The following is a 24,572-nucleotide window of genomic DNA, read 5'->3' as shown; positions in this document are numbered from 1 at the left end:
TACAGTGAAGCATGGTGGTGGCAGCATCATGCCGTGGGGAGGTTTTTCATTGGCAGGAACTGGGAGACTAGTCAGGATCAAGGGAAAGATGAATGCAGCAATTTACAGAGACATCCTGGATGAAAATCTGCTCTGGACCTCAGATTGGGGCAAAGATTCAAGACGACTATCCTAAGCACACAGCCAAGATAACAAAGGAGTGGCTATGGGACAACTCTGTGAATGTCCTTGCGTGGCCCAGCCAGAGCCCTGACTTGAACCCAATTGAACATCTCTGGAGAGATCTGAAAATGACTGCACTGACACTCTCCGTCCAACCTGATGGGTTGTATATATTGTATATAATGATGAGAATAAGTTGTGTATTCAGATAAAATTATTTTATTAAATATAAAATTAAAAAGCGTAGACAAAGACCATGTTGCCCAAGAATATACAGGGGTTCATACAATAGGTGGTCATACAGGTAAATAAAAAATTGTTTTGAATTTGTATACTATTCCGACATGTAAACATATACCCAAAGAGGAATCCTGATTTTTGACAGTGGTTATTATTGGTGGACTATATTACGGGGTAAGCAAGCCTTGAGACTGACCTGGTGGTACTCTGACTCACTCCTATTCATAATGATGTTGTATACTAAAATCTTTGTCACTTTGTTTTGTTTTTTTTATTTTTGTATAGTTTCATAAATTTGTTCATTTAATTTGTATATCCCTTGATGAAGCGACTCTGCGAAACATGTCGGGATAGTATATGAATTCCAAAAATTCGATCTTTACCTGTATGACTACCTATTGTATGAACCACTGTATATTCTTGGACAACATGGTCTTTGTCTACGCTTTTTAATTTTATATTTAATAAAATAATTTATTTTATCCGAATACACACATTTTTCTCATCCATTATATACAATATGCACCGTCAAAATCCCTCCTCATTTAATCCATTTTCTCTCTGGGATGAGGTGCCAATCCTACTGGGTGTTCAACCATTAATCTGACAAAATCAATATTTTCCTTTAATGTTCTCCAAGAAAAGGATTTTATTGTAAGTCAAAAAATCGTAATCTCTGATATGGGCATGAGCGTAAGGGGTTGCAGGGGTCACAATCGCATCCCCACCCCTAGCTTCAGGGGGCCCCTGAACCCTCCCTGTCATATTATATCCTCCACAAAGTCCAGCTCCAATCTGCCCTAGGGCCCCACAGCTAGGCTCCAGTACTGGGCTTCCACTTTGCCTTCCACATCCCTCCGTTTTCATTGGCTGGGGAGAAGCTGTGAGACATTTCCTGAATGGAGAGGAGCATGGGGTGAGGAAAGCCCAGAATGGGGGAAGTGTCTGTGCTGTGTGCATGGAATGGTACCCAAGCTCAGCAAGTTAAAGTGGAGGTTCACCCTAAAAAAAAATTCTAATGATACATTGAGAAGACTGATTACACTGCGGGTATGCTGGTTTTTTTTTTTGTACATACCTCGTTATCGCCGTTTCATCCCTCGGCTTCCGGGTATGATTTTTGTGGGTCTGGGCGTTCCTAGTTGATTGACGTTCCTCCGACCGACGCATACTGCGCGTCACGACTTTCCGAAAGAAGCCCAACGTCGCTGCGCAGGCGCCATATAGAGCCGACTCTATACAGCGCCTGCGCAATGACGTTCGGCTTCTGTCGGAAAGTCGTGACGCGCAGTATGCGCCGGTCGGAGGAACGTCAATCAACTAGGAACGCCCAGTCCAGCAAGAATCATACCCGGAAGCCGAGGGATGAAACGGCGATAACGAGGTATGTACGGAAAAAAAAAAAAACAGCATACCCGCAGTGTAATCAGTCTTCTCAATGTATTGTTAGAATTTTTTTTAGGGTGAACCTCCACTTTAAGAGGAGTCTGTCCTGTAGCCACAATGGGACCAATGTCACTGGTGAGGTAAGACACTGCTCATTGTCTCCTAGTCATTAGCTGGGATTCTCTGTACCCCACCCGGGGATGTACGCTTACCCCACTTCCCTGTCAACTGGGGAAAAGACACAAACCTCCGGGAGGTGACTTTCCCCCAACACATGCCAACACTGACAGAGAAACCTTCTGAAATTGATAAAACAAATCCCTTACCACCTCCTTAGGGTCTGCAGACTCCAGATTTTGTCACATGACTCCCCCCCTCCCCCATCTAAGTTGCGCCCCCCCACAAAGCCCCCTGACCACCCCCTCCGCCCTGGATGCTATGCCTAGCTGATCAGCTCCTTTCCCATTATAGCACTCTATCACTCTATACCGTTCCTCCTCCGCAGCGCTGAAATCACAAATCGCATTCCTTTACAACAAAGCCAGTTAACCACAATCTGTACAAGGTGTATCTTCCTACTGCAACTACACTGTTCCGACCAGAGAATTTCACAGTTGCTGTTTCAAGTCAGAACAGCAACATAAAAGCCAGAAACACCCTGTGAAGGCTGACAGACTGTGTAAAGAAATGTGATTTCAGCCCTGTGTAGTGTGGGGGGAGCTGTATACAGTGCTGGGATAGGGAAATGAGCTCTGCCAAGTAACATGCCAGGAGTCCCTGTCCTCTGATTCTCCAGCGGTGATCCCTGTCCTCTAATGTAAGGAGGAACTCTGGGAATTCAAAACTCTTAAGCCACTTTGAGTATCTTGGCGTGCTGTGGGTGTATCTTCACACAAAGTGAAAGTAGTGGGGGGGGGGCCAGGTCAACTTTTGCATCGGGGGCCCACAAGCTTCAAGCTATGCCTCTGGATATGGGGCAGTGTACAACTACTTTGTACTTGGACAATAGCCAGGCATATTTGGATTGAGGTTTTGTCCTGATCAATAGCTGGCAGCACTAATCATTGTATTCTGACAGCAGGGAACTCCCCCCTGTCTAAACACACAGCCACAGCGGGAGGATTCCCCCATCCACCTTCTTTTTTTTTTTTTTTTTTTTTTTTTTTCAATCTGTGGGTTGAATGAAAAAAAAGAGTAATATATGGCCGGTCCGAAGACCCTAAATCCAGATTTTTGCTTCCATCAATCGGGCCTTGCGCGTAACCGTATCGGTAGAATCCTTTTATATGTACCAACATCCATGTAGTGCAAGGACCTATCAAAAAATTCTATCAATTTATAACCAGTCAAGTTCTCCCTATATTGTTAGTATGTCTTAAGAAGATTTGGATTTAACATGGAAGCCGTTTCTGCCCACAATTAGCATAGTGAACAAGCCCTGAAGGTCCAGTCTGACCTCATTTATTTTGGCTTGCTGAAGACAGCTTGGCCAAAGAGGTGTGTGTGTTTTGTGTAATGCCAAGGGAAAGTTTACCTTTTTGAAGTGTCGTTTTTTTTTTTTTTTTTTTTTAAATAGTACATAATATGAACCGTATTAATCATGTGTCTACAGGTGAACGGCTTTATCCCATGATACACGGCATGCATGCAGCACTTGCTGGAAAGATCACAGGCATGTTACTGGAGATAGACAATTCTGAACTACTGCACATGCTGGAATCTCCAGAATCTCTTCATTTAAAGGTATGAATCTCTTCATTCGATTAACACTTTAAAGGAAACCTAGACTGATGGATGCTTTCTTCTGAAAGCCAGGTAATGGCAAGTCAGAGGTCAGCAACCTCAAGAAATAGGTAGCCAGCCAGGATCAATATGACCAACTGCATTGCCTTGATTTACATGGAAGGTACATGTAAGCTGACTCGGGCGACAATGCTTCTCTCTTTGCACCTTCAGACTGCTCTGCTGCATTAATTCAGTTAGTAAATGGCTGATGCATACAGTTCCCCACTGCTATCTTGGCACTGATCATGCACTGGACAACTTTTGTCCTATTTCAATTACCATCAAGCGCAAAAAACAATTAAATCGATCAAAACATACCACCAACAGTCTGTAATCAAAAAACAATTGGCATTTGAAGGTTTAAAATAAAATGTGTAGGCTTGCAATGTTTTGGCACATTTCATTTAAACTTTTTAAGACTTAAAGCAAAGTTCTGCCAAAGACCGGCACCACACGGTGTCTATCACCATTATTATAGACCAGCTGCATGGTGTCCCATTTGGTTGTATTAGGCCTTATGTCCCATACACACGATCGGAAATTCCAACAAGAATAGTCCGATGTGAGTTTTTGAACAGAAATTCCGATCGTGTGTAGGCTCCATCTGACATTTGCTGTCGGAATTTCTGCCAACAAAAGATTGAGACCTGGTTCTCAAATTTTCAGACGGAAAAAAAATTATATTCTGTAGCCATTCCGATGCGCAAAATTCCGACGCATGCTCGGAAACAATTTGATGCATGCTCAGAAGCATTGAACTTCATTTTCCCGGCTCGTCGTAGTGTTGTACGTCACTGCGTTCTTGATGGCCAAAAGTTCCCGAGAACTTTTGTGTGACCGTGTGTATGCAAGCTTGAGCGGAATTCCGTCGGAAAAACCATCCAAGGTTTTTCCGACGGAAAATACGATCGTGTGTATGCGGCATTAGAGCTTATGTCCAGCCATATCTATTACAGTGACAACTGTTTAATCAGACGAAAAGTGAGTGGAAAATCTGCAACAGAGATGCAAACAAAAATTGGTGCCCTTCGGTTGGAAGAAACTATTGTCACTGTGATGTTGACAGGAAGAAACTATTGTCGCTGTGATGTTGACAGGAAATCTTTCTAACAAAGCCCCCAATCAGGCAACACCTTTGAAGGAAATGGGTTGATTTAAAGCTGCAGCTTGTTTTGGCTGTGAACACTTTTCTAGACAAGCAATGGCAAGAGGAATGCAAAAGAGGGGCGTGTCCACCACTTCATTCCTCTTGCCATTGCTTGTCTTAGGAAAGCGTTCAAAGCCAAAATAAGATGCAGCTAAGAATCAATCATCTTTAAAGTTGTTGTCGGATCTGCCATGGCAAGAAGGGAGGGGGGGCAGGTTGGTACTCATAACTAGTGTTAAAAAGCAGCGAGGACAAAGTACTCCATTTTCCCAGAACTGTAAAATAGAATGATAGATCTTCTTTAATGATCATTATTTTCTGGTATTTACAGTTCTCATCTCTTAAAAAAAGGAGTTGTTACAATAAAGGGTATATCATAGTTGAGTGAGCTTGCCGTTTTAATGAAAGCTTATTTGTAATTGGTTGATGCGATTGCAGCACATGACTGAGCTTTGCACCGGAGCAATCAATACATACCTAAAAATGTACATATTATAGAGCTTTTCTTACATGATGATTTCTTTGCTAAAATGCATTTCATATCAGGTTGAGGAAGCTGTTGCTGTCCTGCAAGCACACCATGCTAAGGAAGGAGCCCTTCAAGCCTGTACCCAGGTCCTCCTGTAACGTCCAGACTATAAGAAGATATAAGTTGACTAATAACTTATGTACACGTTGTATAAAATTCACAAGAGAAGAGGAGCGAATGTCTTCACAGAAGAAACGACTGTTTTGTTTGTTTTTATGTGTGTCAATGTTGTGTAAAGTTACGTAAATTACATATAACTATAAAGAAAGTTCTAACTATATGTATTTAATTTAGGTTCTAGTTTTTGTTCTTTGTCTTTTTTTCTGCATTAAATAAAAACTTGCAAATGCAAAGTTGTGTTTATTGTTTAAAATAATTGTGTTGCCTGTTTTTTAGATTGTAGTAGAATGGACTTTTTTTTTTAAAGCTTAACTCCGGGGAAAGTAAAAATCCTTCTTTGCATTGGGGTTGCCCCAGCACTGCTAGGGTTAAATGCCCATTTATGTCTAGGGCACTGGGCAGAGCAGTTTTACTTTCCTGAGCCTATGGTACTGCACTGCAAGGCCAGTCCCCCAGCCTCTGATAACTCTCGTTTATCCAAGTTGTGGTGCAGCTAGTAGTTCAGATGGACTTGTTCTGTAATGTTGAAGATGTTTTTTAGCTTCTCTGAGCCACGTATCATCCATATACTTGAACCAAGAGACTTGCTGCTCCCCTGAATGAGTCCAAGACTCTTCCACCTCATCCATGTACATGTTGGCTACAATGGGAGACACTTAGAGATGGGAAGAAAACAGAAACATTGGGGAATTTTTTTTTTTTTCTCAAAGCCGTTTGGTTGGGGTTTTCCAGAAAAAAAAAGTTAAATATATTTTTACAATGATAAATATTATATTTGACAAGGTGTGTATATATATATAACATGAAGATCTTAATTACATATTTCTTTCCTTATTTCTTTGGTACCCCTCTGATTTTTTATTTATTTTTTGATGGTAAGATATCTACTGGTACTGGCAGTTTCTAATTAACCTGACCTCCCCCTTGAATAACGTTTTGCATACTGGTGTTTTACTATATGTTGTGTTTCTTCCTCACTGATGTATGCAAGACTGCCTTTTTTTGTATATGTTCAATTGTGCCTGATTTGGCAGTATTTTTGCTGTTCTTTATAGCCAGTGCCTGCATTTTGCTATCTGTCTTTTTTGTGGTCTTTGTTGGCTACCCATGTCTGTACAAGTGCTTGCAGCCAATAAACCTTTTGTAAAGAAAGACGTCTGAGACTTTATGTAAGTTATAAGTTCTCTCAGCTTAAAATAAATCCTGGAATACAATTCAAGTAACACTGTACTCCTCAATGCAGTTTTCAAACAAGAGAAATATGCATTTCTGCCACTAGGGGGACACCATTGTCACTAGTATCTGAGTTGATACTTTACGTGGTGATTGCATTAATGTTAAAGTGGTTGTACACCCTGTAAAACCACTTTTACCTACAGCTAAGCCTAGATTAAGGCTTACCTGTAGGTGCTAGAAATATCTCCTAAACCCCCACGGTTTAGGAGATATTTACAATAGACACAAGCACCGATGTCTACAGTGCATGCGCCGTAGACAACGACGCAGGAGGAAGTCATGCCATGACTGGAGGCTCGCTTGTGCGATGTCATCTCGGCTCCGGCCAATCACAGCGACGCAGCCGCGATACCCGGAAGTAACTCCGGGATGGCATGTCGCCAGCCGTTGCTGTATCGGGCACCGCAGCGGGGGCTTTGATCCCAGGTGAGTATTGCATAATAAGCTAGTATGCTATGCATACTAGCTCATTATGCCTTTGTCTTGCAGGCAGGGCCGTCTTGATAGCATCATGGGCCCCTGGGCAAAGTAATGCTCTGTGGCAACTACAATGATGACAGTGCAGGTAAACAGGCATCAAGTAGGTAGGAGGCAGACTTCCTCCCCTGTGTATCACTCTCAGTGCCATCATGGAGCCCCCAATTTCGGGGCAGCGTGGGCTTAAGGACCTGCTGCTTTGGGAAGTGCAGGGGCCCCCCATGCAGCTGGGGCCCCTGGGCAGTGCCCAGGTGTGCCCTCTCATTAAGACAGCCCTGCTTGCAGGTGTTGTGTTTTTTTTAATCAAAAGTGGGGTTTCAACCACGCTAATGAGTAACCTATGTGGCTATAAATGTGTTTGAAAAACTTCTGCGCTACCTTTTTAATAAACTCCCCAAAAGTGGAAGTTTCGCTTCCCTGCTTCCTCCCCCTCTTCGGTGCCACATTTGGCACCTTTTGGGGGGGGGGGGGAGCAGGTACCTGTTGTTTTTTTTTTTTACAGGTACCTGTCCCCACTTCCGAGAGATTTTGCCATGGTGAGGTCACTCAGAATTTTGTCCCTCCACCTCCTTCCCCTGCCGCCAGGCCATTCAGAAAGCACAGTGTGCCTCGCGTGTGCAGTAGGGCACGGCTTCACAGCTGGTTTGCCTTACCACATATGGTGGTGGCGGCGGCAGCACCCAATGGCAGATGGAAAAATCGGCGGATGGGGTGCCGACATTGCTGGATTCCAGGTCAGGCAAGTGTCCTAATATTTGTTTCCAATGTTTTTATTAAATTTCAAAGTAAAAATACAATAGGACAGATATAATCTGTCCATGCAGTATAATTCAAGTTACAGGTACGAGTCAATGAGAATACAACAGTATAACCAGCGTATGAGAGTTACCCAAATTTATACCACAAAACCGTCAACGGATATATAGGAAAAAAAGGGGATTAATCAGAACTACTACGGGCCTCCCAGCGGGGAGCCCAACTGATCTCAAGGACCCGTTACTCAGTAAAATAAGAGTAATATGTATCGGCAATAAAATAATAATAAGAAAAATAAAAAGAATAGAAAAGCACCAAAGAGAAAAAGACTAGAAAAGACAGGAGAGGGAAGAAAGAAAGAAGAGATGGGGGGAGCACTCCAGCCTCAAAGGGTCATCCTCCAATAGTAATCTACATCTCACGTAGTCGTGAGATAGTCAATCCAAGGGTCCCAAATCCTGTGAAACACTGCAACCTTGTCCGCCAGGATGGCAGATAGCCTCTCGTTCACCATTATCCAAGATAATTTAGCCTTCAGCAGGTAGAAAGGAACGGTGGGGGACCTCCAGGACCTTGCTATTGAAATCCTAGCCGCTGTAAATATGTATGCTATTAGCTTTTTTGTACATTTCGATGTTCCCTTGATCGGACGTCCCAACAGTGCATCCAGTGGCGACTTACGGAGATTGACCTGAGTCAGTGAGTATATAAAATTGTACGTACAGAGCCAAAACCGTCTCAACCTACGGACATAGCCACCAAACGTGGTACATAGTACCATCTGCAGCGCAACCCCTGAAGCACCGCGGGGACGCCCCAGGGACAAAGGTTGCCACTCGCGCCGGGACCATGTACCACCTCATCAATACCTTGTAATTTGCTTCTATCAAAGAGGTGTTAATATAAGTTTTAGAGGCACTTTGCGACAATGTACCCCACTCAGCAAGGTCCAGTAACTCACCCGTATCCTGTTCCCATTTCAACATATAGTCTAACTTTTGGGAGCTAGAGGATAGAAGACCATAAATCAGGGATATATGTCCCGCATGTTTGTCAAAGGTCGTACAGAAGTGCTCCATGGGAGTACTAGTAGTAACGTCAGAAGCACGATTCAGTGATGACAAAAAATGGGCAATTTGCGTATAACGGAAAAACTCAGTATTTGGGAGTTTATATTTCTCCTGCAGGACGGACCTTGAGAGAGCTCCTTTATGGTCACAAAAGTCCGCTATCCTCAATAGACCCTTGTTGGTCCACCAGGTAAAGTCCTGGGGGTGGAGACCCGGGATAAACGGAGGATTACGAAACAGTGGTGCCAGAGGCGTATGTGGGGACTTAAACTTATGTTTGGCCGTTAGGCGGTCCCATAGGCTGAGAGAGAATGACAGAGACGGACACATTATGGGCGGCCTGTCCCTCCCCCTAAGCCACATTAAGTGGGAGATCTCTCTGTCCGTGCATACGGAGGACTCCAATTCCATCCAGAGCGGCCTGGGTCGGGCTGTATGGAAGGGGGTCAGATGGGCCAATTGAGCTGCATGAAAGTATCTGAGAAGATCAGGCACACCCAAACCCCCTCCCAATTTAGGAGTGTACAATGTCCGTCTGTTCACTCTGGGCCTCCTGTGAGCCCATATAAAATCAAGCAGTTTAGCCTGGAATCTTTTGAGATCCGCACCCACTATTGCAATCGGAAGGGTCCTGAATAGGTACAACACCTTGGGGAGAATAGTCATTTTAATGGAATACAGCCTACCGAACCACGACGGAGGACTCCGAGACCATCTCTGAAGATCATCCAGCAGTCTATGAAACAGGGGGGGGTAATTCCTCTTATAAAGAGTGGAGAGGGTCGGGGTCAGGAAGATGCCCAGGTAAGGCAGGGCATCCTTCTGCCAGTTAAAAGCGAAGGGCTCGAACTATGTGAGGTGGTAGGGAGACATTGAGGGCCTGGGATTTAGACTGATTCACAGATAACCCCGTAAATGTTGCGAATTTTCCTAAAACGAGATTCAAATGAGGTATAGAGGCAACCGGGGAAGAAAGGAGCAAGAGGATGTCATCCGCGAACATAGCGCATTTATGCTCTCGGCCCCCACAGCTGAGCCCCAGGATGTCCGGATGTGTTCTAATCTTAATAGCGAGAGGTTCTAAGGCCATAATGAACAGCAGGGGGGATAGTGAGCAGCCCTGTCGGGTACCTCTACCTATGTGTATGTCCGGGGATCGATGGCCTTTAACCGAAAGACTTGCAGTAGGGGCTGTGTAAACCGAGTGAAGCGTCGTCAAAAAATTTGACCCAAACCCATACCGCCCAAGTATGAAAAAAAGGTAATCCCAAGACAGGGAATCAAATGCCTTACACAAGTCCAATGACAACAGCAAGGCACCCCGCTTCCCTCCCCCATCCCAACCAGAATTCAGGGCCGATATTATGTCTATGACGCGTCTGGTCTGATCCGAGGCCTGCCTATGGGGCACAAAACCCACCTGATCTGGATGGATGTATTTAGGTAAAAACACATTCATACGTGTGGCTAGCACCTTAGTTAGCAATTTAAGATCGATGTTTATCAACGATATGGGGCGGTAGTTCGCACAATCGCCGAGATCCTTATTAGGTTTGGGAATGACGTGTATAAAGGCCCTATTTTCGTGTGGCGGGAGGGGAGAACCCTTTCTCAGGTCATTAAAAAAGGCGCAAATATGTGGGATCAATATCTCGGCGTACTTACGATAATAATGACCTGTGAAGCCATCCGGGCCCGGCGATTTCGATGGATTTAGGGATTTAATAGCAGCTGCAATTTCACCCGGTGTAAACTCCGCCTCCATTATCTCCACATGGTCCGTGGACAGCATGGGAAGGGGCAAGTCTCGCAGAAAGTCTTCCGCCTCAACCGCATCGAAGGTCCTCGGGGGTGTGTATAATTTAGAGTAGAACGCGGAGAATTCTTGGAGTATGGACTGGGGATTTTGAGTGGTCAATCCAGAGTCAATTTTCTTGCTAATGGCGTATTTGGTTTATCGCCTAAGGTATAATATCGGTGGCGGTCCCATCGGATGGATTTTTCCGCCTTAGTGGTCAGGCTCAAGTTCAGGGCCGTCCGGGCCTCATCAATCTGGTTTCTAAAGTCAATATGTGGGTTAGCTGTTTGGTCGCGCATAAGGCGATTAAGCTCATCCTCCTGGTGTCGGATAGCTTGCTCCCGTTCCCGTTTCACTCTAGAGGCCAATTGCAGTAGTACCCCCCGAATGGTGACCTTATGGGCAGCCCAGAGTGTTCCTGGAGAAACCCCCGGGGAAAGATTTTCCTGAAAATAAAGTTGGATAGCCCTCTCCACCTCCTTTTCAAGGACAGGGTCATTCAACAGGGACTCATTTAATCGCCACGGCGACGGGTCTGACTTAGACCAAAGGTCTGTCAACACTATTTGAACCGACGAGTGATCTGACCACGCCATAGGAGATATTTTAGCCGACGAGACATACGGAAGCAAAGGGGAAAGTGTAAACAGGTGATCTATGCGCAAGTACGTTTTATGGACATGGGAATAATACGAAAAATCCCTGGCGGTAGGATGGAAGTCCCTCCAAATGTCTATCAGGTCATAGCTGTGAAGTAGACGTGCCATAGCGCTGCTCCGCCTAGGGACGTGTTTCAGAACATCCCTCCCAGGGTTAGATTTGTCGAGAACCCGATCTAACGAGGTATTGCTATCTCCCCCAAACACCACATGACCCGCTACGTGAGGCATTATTACGTCTAACATGGAGCGAAAAAAGGACAATTGGCCTACATTAGGGGCGTAATAGGAGAGAAAGGTCACCTCCCTATCGTTAACCTTCCCCACCACCATGACATAGCGGCCTTCCTTGTCTCTAATCACTGTTGAGGGTGTAAAGGGAACCTTCTTGGCGAAACAGATCGCAACGCCGCGTTTTTCATCAGGGCCATTAGACAGAAAAAACGTTGTGTATCTCGAATGTAAATATCTAGGGGCCGAGGTCTTAGAAAAGTGTGTCTCCTGTAAAAGTAGGACGTCCGCCCTCATTTTGTAATAGTGCTGAAATGCTTTAGACCGTTTGGTAGGGGAATTAAGGCCCTGAACATTGTGGGTCAAAATAGTGTAGCCTGCTGGATGTCTAGGGGTCATAATGGTTCGGTCTACTGTACTCACGGTTTAAAAGTCTCAGAAATCGAGCTCCAGAAGTCCCCCGAAGCCCCCACCATACTTTGTTTCGATGTAGGAGTGCACCCCAGAAAAGAGAAGCTTGGAGAAAGGAAAAAGAAGTCAGGGTAGAGAAAAAAAAAAGTACAAATAAATCAAAACAGTGATCATCACCTCGTTCTCCCCTCCTCTTCCCCACCCTCAAAAGAGGGACAAAAAAGGAAAAAGAAGAAAAGAGAAAGAGGAAATAGCAAAAAAAAAGAGATTCTGCAGCATAAACAACAGCTGCAGAATATTTTGTAACACACCGTAAACCGGTGTGTCCCTGGGAGCAATCAACTCCCAGCACTTAACGTAAAGTCGCCTCCACCAGCTAGGAGGAGGCAAGTTCACTTCAAGTGGCACGCGTTTCCACCTCAGCCCAATTCAGTCGCAAAATGAGAAGAGCGGGCTGAATCGGTCAATTGAGGTCCATAAGGAGAGCAAGGAGGGGCTCAGGCCATATCTAGGTCCGTCACCTTACCGGAAAGCTAAAAAATCGGTACAAACTAAGAACCAAAAACATAAAATATATATAAGAAACATAAAGGTTAAGGCAGAGAACGTAATCTCAGGATGGTCTCAATCACTGTCCAACCAAACCACGGCCGTCGTTCAGAGAGGGCCAAACCACCACAACCTGTAAGAAAAGGTAAGCAAATTCACAGGCATTCAGGTGTTCAAGGTGGACTTCTTGCTCTTGTTAGGGCGGCCTTGCTGGGACCAGAGAGGGGACACTGGCCTATCTCTCATCTCAGAAGCGCTGGAGGGGACCCTCGGATCCGTCGAGAGTAATCCCAATTCCCGAAGCAGCTCTTCTCCAGACTGGAAGGTGGAAAAGGAATGGGGTTTCCCCTTGTATCAGAAGGAGAGTCTAAACGGGAACGACCATCGGTATTTAATGCAGTGATTAATTAGGTGGCTCAAAAGAGGCTTCAACGCCCTCCTCTTCTGAATCGTCGATTGGGATATGTCGGCAAATATCTGAACCGAATGTTCCAAGATGGGCACGTTTCCCTGTGACCTAGCCGCCATCATCACCTTCTCCTTGATTCTATAGTAATGTGGCTTGACGATAATATCTCGTGGCAAACCGTCAGGCCTGGGAGCCGTTAGGGCACGATGGACCCTATCTAACTCCAACTGATGAGGAGAAATGTCCGGTATCAGCTGTGTCATCAAAGCATGGACAGCCTCCTCTAAGTCAAGGACCGTCTCCGGGAGACCACGCACGCGAAAATTGTAGCGCCTGGATCTATTCTCTAGATCTTCGATCTTTGCGTTGGCCTGGTCCAGTTGGTCTTGCAGGGAAGTGATCATCCTGGAGTTTTGGTTCACACGTTTAACTGTGCCATCCATTTTAGTCTCAATACTGTCCAGTCGCTCTCCAATATTTCGAAAATCAGCCTTCATTCCGGATGTGATCATTGTACAAGCCTTCGTCAATTCTTGCTGTAAAAGGGCGGAAAACCTAGCCAGCAATACCGTATCTCCAGAGTAATGGGCAGCAGCAGTCACTGGGGCCTGCGAAAGCGCAGAGCTAGTCTGGCTGTAGGTCAGTTCAACAAGTTCCGCCATTTGTCTATCAGTGGAGGAGACAGGGGAGGCAGAGAATAGCAGTGCTCTGTCAGGGGAGCTGGAAGATGGAGAGTGCTGTGAGCAGCCAGTTTGTGGGGAGGGGAGCGGGTCTGGGGACTGTGAGGAAAAGGGATCTCTGTGCACCTCAGCCTGGATCGAGACAGAGCTAGGACCCCACGCTGTGGCTGTCGGCGCAGAGCCAGCCCCCCTTCCCAGTACCTGAGTCTCTCATCGCCATCTGAGTCATGGAGGGCTGCAGGGGTGGGAAGTCATTCACCACCTCCATCGGCGGCTGTGCCATCCAAGGGGATCCCGGATTCAGCTGGGGACTCTCCCTCACCTCAATCCCACTGCTGTGTTCCTCGGCGGTCCGGGGAGATGAAGGCTGGGCCTGGAAGCCGCCGCGCGTCGAATCCCCCTTCCCCAGCGCCATCTTGCCTGGCGGGGACGGCTTCTGGGCCTGTGAGGATCTGGTCTGCCGGGCACTCTGTGAAGGCTTACGCTGGTGGTGCTTGTTCCCAGCTGTCCTCCGCTGCATTCTCCGTGGGGTAATGCGGTAGAAAGGCCGATCCGCTCGCTCTAGTTGCTAATTGAAACGCTCTTTAGGGCCGGAGGTGTGCGGAGCTTCTCAGAACATGTCTGATGTCGGCGCCGCGCGCATGCGCACTTCGCAAGTGTCCTAATATTAAGAGTCTGCAGCTACAGAATGTTAATGGTGAGATTCTTATCCAGAAATCTTCATAAACTTTTAAACCACCCCTTCCTTTTTCATCACTGTGCTATCAGTGCCCTCACCTTGTTGGTATGATATACAACACATGTATAATCATATCCTGTTTGGTTCTCTCCAATCGATATGTACTTGTAGTAAGGCCTCTCACTAATTAGGGTACTTGTATCCTGTCAGATGTTCCTCCTGGGTAGTTGGGTACTGGTCCCTTTTATGAGTGTCTTACCCGCACAATGTATGGTTACTGCCATGCCATGTCAAAATAGAGGATGCCCCCAATAGTGTCATATTGTATAGGAATGGACAGTGTCAATGGACGCAGCAGCAGGACTCGGGAGCGTGCCCGCATGAGTGGCCCCATGGAAAGTGGCTCTCCATGGGGGCACTCGATGTGGAGGAGGAGCCATGAGTGCCGCCTGGGGGACCCCAGAAAAGGAGGATTGGGGCAGCTCTGTGCTCAGTATGACGTTTTTTGTTTTTTTAAACCAACCTTTACAATCACTTCAAACCTCTAATTGCCATACTACCTTGTTGCAATCGCATTCATTGCATGGCAATCATGGGTTTAAATGAGGTGGTAAGGAGGCAACTTATTGCCTCCTCACTGCCTGCTGCACCTGTAAATGAGCGCTTGGTTGCATTCAGCAGCAGCACCCTTAGGGCTCGTTCTCACAAAGTTGGGGGATGGTAAAAACCCTGCCATTGATTTGTGGATTTACCACCCGCAATCCCTTCCCACTTTAGTTGCTGAGGCAATAGCCAAAGGTGGACACATGCCGCAGCAGGGATGAAACCCCCCTGCTGCTTCTGCGGGGTCCAAGGGCTTAAAGCAATGTAGCGCTGCCTGCTTTAACCCCTTGCTTGCTGTACTGCCCAAGGTTGCAGGGCATTTACAGTGTATTGCTGCCTATTGTGAACAAATCCGCTCCTTGCAGACTTGCACGAGCATCGGGAGCGTGTGGCACAATGTCGGCTATTGTGCGCAGGCGCCGTCTACAGCTAAACGTCAATTCAGATGTTCGGCAGTTCCGGCCAGGCATTGTTCGATAGGGGGCATTTCTCGACAGAACACCGGCACTACTGAGGAGGCATCGGCTTATGTGGCTCTTGTTCCCTACTACAGCTTGAACTTTACAAGTAGTAGTGCCTCTGCATTTCACTCTGTTTAATGCTCTGGGAAGGCGGGTAAGGAAACCCAGGCCGCGATCTACCAGTCACCTGGCCAGATCGCGATCTACTGGTTGCTAACCCCCGCTGTAGAGAAATAACCTCAATTCTTTGTATTGATCGTTAGGATGTTGTGGCCATTTTGAAATAAAAAAAAAAGTTGTAATTAAGGTATCAACCAAACATGGGCTGAAAGCTAAAATCACTACATTTCCCTTCCTCCATTGTAACACTTTCTTTGTGATGGACTGACAACAATGACTTCAAAATGTGAAAAGCTCCCATCTAGGTATTTACCAGGCCCAACCCTGCTTGGCCTCCGAGAACAGACGAGATCGGGCGCGTTAAAGTTGATGTGGCCGTATTTTGTATAATGTGAAAAGCCGAACTGTAAAAAAACACAATTAGGTTACAAAGTTCTTGTTTACAGTCTCTATTGCAGCAATCACTTGAAGTTTAACAATCCAGGCAACTGGGTGAGGAATGTGGAAGTTTAATGCTGGAACTTAATGCAACATGTGCAAGTCTAGTCAGGTATAGCTGGTTTGTCAATTACCCACAAAATGCTGATGACTTCTGTCTCTGATAGAAAAACTTGTATCCAGAGGGCATAACTTTTTAACATGCGAAAGATGAACATCCTTTTAACTACTTGCTCAAAGACCAGAGCACTTTTTGCGATTCGGGACTCTGTGGCTTTAACTGACAATTGCGCGGTCGTGCGACGTGGCTCCCAAACAAAATTGGCGTCCTTTTTTTCCCACAAATAGAGCTTTCTTTTGGTGGTATTTGATCACCTCTGCGGTTTTTATTTTTTGCACCATAAACAAAAATAGAGCGACAATTTTGAAAAAAAATAATATTTTTTACATTTTGCTGTAATAAATATCCCCCAAAAATATATAAAAAAAAATTTTTTTTCCTTAGTTTAGGCCGATACGTATTCTTCTACATATTTTTCGTAAAAAAAATCGCAATAAGCGTTTATTGATTGGTTTGCGCAAAAGTTATAGCGTTTACAAAATAGGGGGTATTTTTATGGCATTTTTATTAATATATTTTTTTTACTAGTAATGGCGGCGATCAGCGATTTTTTTTCGTTACTGCGACATTATGGCGGACACTTCGGACACTTTTGACAAATTTTTGGGACCATTGGCATTTTTATAGCGATCAGTGCTATAAAAATGCATTAGATTACTATAAAAATGCCACTGGCAGTGAAGGGGTTAACACTAGGGGGCGGGGAAGGGGTTAAGTATGCCTGGGTGTGTTCTTACTGTGGGGGGGGGGTGGCCTCACTAGGGGAAACACTGATTTTCTGTTCATACAGTGTATGAACAGAAAATCAGCATTTCCCCTGCTGACAGGACCGAGAGCTGTGTGTTTACACACACAGCTCCCGGTCCCCGCTCTGTAACGAGCGATCGCGTGTGCCCGACGGCGATCGCGCCCGCCGGGCACACGCACGGGAGTCGGGGGCGAGCGGGGGGCGCGCGCGCGCGCCTCCGGCGGCGCGCACGCGCCCCCTAGTGGCGGCTATACGATAGGACGTATAGCTACGGGCTTTCGCCCAGGAGAGCCGACCTGCCGCCGTATAATGACGGTGGCTGGTCGGCTAGTGGTTAATGTGGAAATTTACAAGCAAACGCTCGGGTAGTTTAATACTGTTGCCAATGTCGGCAGAGATCCTAAAATGCGCTATATATATACATATAAATACAAGGCTTAAAAATTTGCTTTGAATCTAGGAGCCAGCTAAAAAAAGTTAGGAGCCAATTTTTCTTTAGCCAGAGCAGTTTTTTGCACACATTTAAAAAAATAATTTAAGGCCTGAAGGTTACATAAAACCCCCAAAACAGTATATATTTTCTGAAAGCAGACACCCTAGGGCAGTGATGGCGAACCTTGGCACCCCAGATGTTTTGGAACTATATTTCCCATGATGCTCAACCACCCTGCAGAGTGCCTGAGCATGATGGGAAATGTAGTTCTAAAACATCTGGGGTGCCAAGGTTCGCCATCACTGCCCTAGAGAATTAAATGGTGGTAGTTCCAATTTTTTTTTTACGTCAAACGATATTACCACAAAACTCTAGGAAACACAAGATTTTTTTTTGTAAAAAACACAAAAGTAAAATTTAGGGGCACAAAAATGCAATAAATTGCCCAATTTTTTGGTGAAATATAAAATCTGGCATTGCACCGAGTAAATAGATACCCAACATGTAAAACCTTAAATTTGCGCGCGCCTGTGAAATGACAAACTACAATATATTTTTCATAGGCAGTGCTTTAAATCCCCCCATAGGTTTAGTGATACGAAGGAGGTTTTGTCCTAGAATTATTGCTCTGCTCTAGCGTGTGCCGTGATATGTAACATGTGTATCATAGGCACCTGCTAAGTGCGTGCGTTTGTATGTGCATATATGTAGGGGTGGGGGGCTCAACTTTTTTTTGGGGGGGTAGTTTGATGTGCTTGAGTGCAACATAAGTATTCACCCACCAAATCCGTAAGATCGGCGAATCTGGCTAAATTGAAGATTCCAAAATTCCAAAAGAAAAAATGCGGAGGGAGAACGAGTGAAGAACAAGGAGCTGAATTTTGGAACTCCTTGCCTCTGAAACTGGGACTTGAGAATGACCTTTTGAAATTCGGAAAGAAATTAAAAACCGTACTTTTTGTACAAGCTTTTGGAGTCGCCTACTTTTAATGGGGTGTGACGGACAGACCCCCAGGTTTTTACTTTGTGTGTTGTCATTATGGTATGTTGTTTTTTTTTCTAAGGTCTTTTAATGTCAATGTCTTTTGTTTTGCGCATCAAGGCCTTAAGGCAAGACTGTAGGTTTAAGCATTTTAATAAATAAACACATTTTTTACTGCATACTTTTTCATCATATAATGGGCAAAAAGTCTCCTATGTGATGATTTTTTGGGTGACAGGTTCTCTATAATGAGACATCCAGGGTCTAAAACAGGAGTCTTCAAACTATGGCTCTCCAGTTGTTCAGGAACTACAATTCCCATCATGCCTAGTCATGTCTGTGAATGTCAGAGTTTTACAATGCCTCATGGGATGTGTAGTTCTACAACAGCTGAAGGGCCGTAGTTTGAGGATCCCTGGTCTAAAAGATCCTGTGCGTCTCCCCATGCTCCACTGATTGTAGTGCAATGCACGTCACACTGCATTACATTCTTTTCTGGCCTTGATGGCCAGGGAAACTCAACGGGGACCCGGAAGTGACGTCACACACTTCTGTGTCCGCTCGCCTCCACCTTACACCTGCTATGCCAGTCCCAGGTCCGCAGATGAGCAAGCGGAGCCCAGGATACAGAGTAGGGGGCATGCAGCATTCAAGCAGCACGCTCCAGGATGACATTTCTTGTAACCATTGCGATAAGGCACCTATATACATTTGGTTGCCCCTTCTCTCTTACTTTGTGTTCTTGGCCTGCCACAGATAAAGGATCTCAAAATTCAAGAATAACAATTTAATATATTGTAGTTTACCAGCCTTTAGAGAAGTGGACTCCAAACTTTCTTAAAAAAAAAAGGGGCGAGTTTACTGTCCTCCAGGCACTTTAGGATACCTCCCAATTTTCTGAGATGGGATTGGGGGACACCTATCAGCAAAAGTATGCAAGCATAGGACACACCCTGTGCTACGCCCTTTAAAGGAGAATTGTACAAAAAAAATAAGATTGGTTAAACCCACAAGTGCTTTTTTTAACACTACTCTTCCGTTATATTGGCTTTTGTAATTTCCAAATTCAGCAATTTAGAATACAGATGAAAGATTTAGCACTGAGAAACATTTTTTGATAGATAAATACTGCATTTTATATACATCTATATAGGTCAGACCAAAATGAGAGACAAAGGAGGAGGACAGAGGGACATTGTTCCAAACAGGGACAGTCCTTCGAAATCAGGGACAGTTGGAAAGTATGCTTTAGGGGGGCTGGACTGCAGCCATTGGGAGTAGAAATTGTCCTAGCATCAGTGGGAGTAAGCAATGCATCTTTGGTATTAGGGGCAGAAATAGCGCCCTATCACTGGAGTCAGTAGGAGGAAGAGTGCCCCATCATTTGTGTTAGTTTGAGGAAAAGTGCCCCATCGTTGGCTTCAATGGTAGAAATAGTGCACCATTGATGATGTCAGTAGCAGAAATTATGCCCCATTGTTGGTGTCAGTGGAAGGAACATAACCATAAGTACCTCACTTAGCAATTGCAGATCACAGGAGCAAAGGTGTCTGGCCAAAATGGCCAAATAACATGGATTTTGCAGATGGCCTATAGTAGGCATGTCCAAAGTCCGGCCTGTCTGGTTATCTGGACATATCTTTTGTGGCCCCCAACGATCTCCCAGCACTGCAAGCCACAAAAGAGATAGATCTGGCATCACTAAATGGTGGACCGCGGGCTGAATCCGGACCCAGTAGCAGCCCTATGCGGCCTGCAGCCTCGCTAAATAGTTGCCTTGAGTGTTCTCTCTCCTCTTGCGGCTCTCGCCTGCCCGCCGCTAACATCATTGATTACATGGGAGGTGCGGTAGGTCTCTCCTTTACATCATCGCATCACTCCCCCTCCCCACACACCTTATTCACACAAGCCTGGAAGCGCTGCAGGTCTGGACAAAGTTTGGGACTTTTCAAGTTACAAAGCAGGTGATTGGTTGCTAGAAAGTGGGGCGGTCCCAGCAACCAATCACCCACCTTTAACTTGAAAAGTCCCACGCTTTGTCTGGACCTGCCATGCTTGCTTCCTGGCTTGTGTGACTAAGGTAGGGCAGTTTGGGGAGGAAGGGGGAATGCTGCGTTGATGAATGGGACAGTCTGACTGTAATATCAAGGGAGGACTGTGATGGAGGGAGTCTGTAATGGAGTGGGGTCTGAGATGGAGTAGGGTCTGTAATAAAGTGGGGTCTGAGATGGAGTAGTGTCTGTGATGGAGTGGGATCTGTGATGGAGTGGGGTCTGATGGGGGATCGGTGATGGAGTGGGGTATGTAATGGGGGGGATCTGTGATGGAGTGGGATCTGTGATGGAGTGGGGTCTGATGGGGGATCGGTGATGGAGTGGGGTATGTAATGGGGGGGATCTGTGATGGAGTGGGGATCTGTGGTGGAGTGGGGTCTGTGATTGGGGGATCTGTGTTTGTGATGGGGGTGGAGTGGTCTGTGATGGACGGGGGTCTTTCAAGGGACATGCTGTGATGGGATGGTCTGTAATGGGTTGGGGGGACTGTGATGTAAAAGGGAGAGTTGTGCTGTGAAGGGGGACTGAGGGCGCTGATGTAAGGGCTTGTTCACACTTGTGCAGAGATCTATGTTTTTCTGCCCTAGAAAAGCACAGGTATCTACAAGGGCAATATAAAACAATAATGGCGTGCATGAGAGGCTGTGATGTGAATGATCTCAGTCATCACCAATATGACACTCGGACTTCTGCTGGAAGAAAATTTTACTGACCGGACACCTGTGAATTTTAATTCAGTACCCCTGTTATACGCCAATAAATACTGTATATGCAAATAACACACAGAGCTCATCTCTTTACTCACTCACAGTCACAAAGGCAAGAGAATTCTTGTTGGGCAGTGTATTAGTGTTTGGACGAACACACTTGGACCCAATTTAAAAGGTTCAAAGAATGTCATGCAAAATGGTCAGCACTTTTGAAAAAGTTAGGACACCCCTGGCCTATAGGAAACTCAAAACATTGCTCAAGATGATAGCTGTTCTCTTGTTACAGAGCAATATGCTATTATTACACCGATCCCCTTATCTGACTCTGGCTTCCTCTCAGGATAAAACTAGATTTCTCTGCCACAATGTCTGAATTCTTTGGATAATGATTGGCACTTCTAGAACCCTTGGTTTCCAGAGGCCAGACACGCTACATGTGTTCTATTCCCCTTGTCTTTGTTCAGGATTCAGAGGTGGAACCTCCTTTGCTTGAGGATATTATGGAGAGAAGATATTGAAGACCATGATATTGTGGTGGAGACTGCAGAAGATGTTTCTTTCCCTGCATTGAGATACAAGCTATGGTTTAATGTAAATTCTCTCCATTCCTAAACCCCTGAAGCATCCAACTGCTTCCGCTTTTGTGACACCCCTATACAGGAACTGCAAATCAGGAGTTAGCAGTTTACTTTCCTTAAAGTGGAACTTTTCTCATAACTTGATAAAATGATGTTCTTTAGCAAGGAACATACATTCCACATCAATAATTATGCTACCAAAATAGTGTGTGCTGTAAATTGCCTCCGGCATTGCTCCTGTTTCTACTTGCTTGAGGCTGCCATTTTCAGAACCCCAGAGCCCCTAAGCAGCAGTAAATCTTTAGGCTGTCTGCAGATCAACATCTACATTTTTGTCACAATGCCAAAAAACAGATCGCAACTGAGCATGTTCAGAGCAGGGTGAGACAGTGTATTACTGAATTTTTAACGGTATAGGTACTTATTTTTAATGCACTTTTTTTAACTGACAAAAGGGGCCACCCTGAAGTGATCTAGCAGGGCTAAAGTTCCACTTTCGGTAATTGCCTTTGTTTCTTCCCATGTTGAAATCCTTCCTGCTTCATCCTTATCAGGTAGTGTTATGTTTGCCGTTGTGCTTGTACGTGCTTCTTCCTCTTCCTCAAGCTCCACAGGTTCTTCCATTTCTGCCTCCCGATTCTCAACTTCCCTTTTAGAAGGGACTTTCTCTTCTGGGACATCTGTCCATTACTCTTGTTCTTCAACCCCCTGTTTATTCTAAGTTTGCTTTTTGTTCCCCTTCTTTTGGAACTACTGTACTGATTTTATACATTATTTGAATGTTTTTCTTGAAACGTGACCATCCTCTCTGCAATTAGCACACCATACTTCCCAGCATGAAAAAAAGGAAGGATAATTGCGCTAAACCAAATAGTGAACTTATGTCAAACAAACAGATTGGGCGTGTGCCCAAGTGCGTGTGTTAAAAAATTTCTAAATTAACACTCTAAGATATAAACACTTCTATAAATCGCATAAAGTCAGGGGGCCCAAAGCCACCTGGCCCTGCTGGGCAATATTGTGCAAGCCCAGTGATAAATACCACAATAAATGTGTAATAACGTGACAACAATATTGGATAAATTAATAATAATAAACCACAAAGTGGTGTGTACAGTCCGTGAACTCCAAAATTGAAAATTGAAAAATTGAATAAAATTCTGTGATAAGTCCGTATGACAAGGAAGACACCCGTGAAAGCTTCAAGAATGCTGTTGTAGGCACCAGACGTGAATCCACCACCAATCATGCAGCTGCTTACCAGAAATCAAGGTCCTGCCGGACCACTATCAACATATCTTTCAACCATAGATGTTAAATCAGCAGTAGATCCTCCACTTGCGCTGAGACCATGCCGTGCTCAATGATTGATATAAAAAAACAAAACAAAGCTCCACATAGGATAAAATCCGGGTGATTTATTTAAAACAGGAGTAAACAGATATACAACTCACATTTGGGTTGAATAAAACCAGCATTTGGCCTGTAACGCCGGCCGGACGTATCCAGGAACAAAAGCCACTCGTTGGAGAAATGAAGGGGATGGCGTCCACACGTCACTCACTCCACCCGACGCGTTTCGTGAAAAGATCACTTCGTCTCGGGGTACGAGTGGCGTGGGACGCCACCCCTCTTTATAGGAACACATTAGCAATTAAACAATCAAGTCATATTGGTTGCACTGACCAAGCCTCGCTCCGGGATCCACACGTGCGCCGGAAGTGTGTCGATTGACATCCGGGTCACCAGGTTCACCGGAATTCAGCGCCCATAGGCTACCCACACTTCCGGCGCACGTGTGGATCCCGGAGCGAGGCTTGGTCAGTGCAACCAATATGACTTGATTGTTTAATTGCTAATGTGTTCCTATAAAGAGGGGTGGCGTCCCACGCCACTCGTACCCCGAAACGAAGTGATCTTTTCACGAAACGCGTCGGGTGGAGTGAGTGACGTGTGGACGCCATCCCCTTCATTTCTCCAACGAGTGGCTTTTGTTCCTGGATACGTCCGGCCGGCGTTACAGGCCAAATGCTGGTTTTATTCAACCCAAATGTGAGTTGTATATCTGTTTACTCCTGTTTTAAATAAATCACCCGGATTTTATGCTATGTGGAGCTTTGTTTTGTTTTTTTATATCAATCATTGAGCACGGCATGGTCTCAGCGCAAGTGGAGGATCTACTGCTGATTTAACATCTATGGTTGAAAGATATGTTGATAGTGGTCCGGCAGGACCTTGATTTCTGGTAAGCAGCTGCATGATTGGTGGTGGATTCACGTCTGGTGCCTACAACAGCATTCTTGAAGCTTTCACGGGTGTCTTCCTTGTCATACGGACTTATCACAGAATTTTATTCAATTTTTCAATTTTCAATTTTGGAGTTCACGGACTGTACACACCACTTTGTGGTTTATTATTATTAATTTATCCAATATTGTTGTCACGTTATTACACATTTATTGTGGTATTTATCACTGGGCTTGCACAATATTGCCCAGCAGGGCCAGGTGGCTTTGGGCCCCCTGACTTTATGCGATTTATAGAAGTGTTTATATCTTAGAGTGTTAATTTAGACATTTTTTAACACACGCACTTGGGCACACGCCCAATCTGTTTGTTTGATATAAGTTCACTATTTGGTTTAGCGCAATTATCCTTCCTTTTTTCCTGTACTTACTTTGTTTATACACAATTTAATTGCTGCTTATCAATCCTAACATTTCACCTTAGCGCAGTTGTTTCCAAACAATTTTTCTATACTTCCCAGCATTCCTCTTTTTTGTATCCATACTTCTTGTAGTTACTGCAGGAATGACCCATGCTATCAAAGAAGTTGTCTACATTGATCATCATCAATGTGAACTTAGTTGCGGTGTGGGAGCCTTCCTTAAAGCTCGAAAAAACAAATGAATACTTACCATTTGTCAAAAACTTTAGAAAATTTGCCCACGTATCTCCTATTCAAGCAAAAAAAGGGCGATGATCTCTACTGTACTGGGG

General features: G+C 45.1%; 1 protein-coding gene across 5 annotated transcripts in view; it reads left to right on the top strand.

Moving 5' to 3' along the window:
* The window catches only part of LOC120919568 (embryonic polyadenylate-binding protein-like), a 154,664-nt gene extending 148,564 nt beyond the window's left edge, over positions 1–6,100 (top strand). For 4 of the 5 annotated variants that reach the window (XM_040331776.1, XM_040331779.1, XM_040331777.1 and 1 more), the window contains 2 exons: positions 3,401–3,531; positions 5,267–6,100. In XM_040331776.1, the coding sequence (XP_040187710.1) occupies positions 3,401–3,531; positions 5,267–5,347 (212 nt within the window). In that variant the 3' untranslated portion in view covers positions 5,348–6,100. Of the gene's footprint in view, positions 1–3,400; positions 3,532–5,266 lie in introns of those variants that run through there. The other variant, XM_040331778.1, reaches the window with a different exon arrangement.
* Positions 6,101–24,572: the final 18,472 nt, after the last annotated feature.

Source organism: Rana temporaria, chromosome 12 (genome assembly GCF_905171775.1).
Source record: "Rana temporaria chromosome 12, aRanTem1.1, whole genome shotgun sequence".
Classification (NCBI taxonomy): Eukaryota; Metazoa; Chordata; class Amphibia; order Anura; family Ranidae; genus Rana; species Rana temporaria.
Note: the sequence above shows the minus strand (reverse complement) of the source record. Positions and strands in the feature narration are given on the sequence as shown.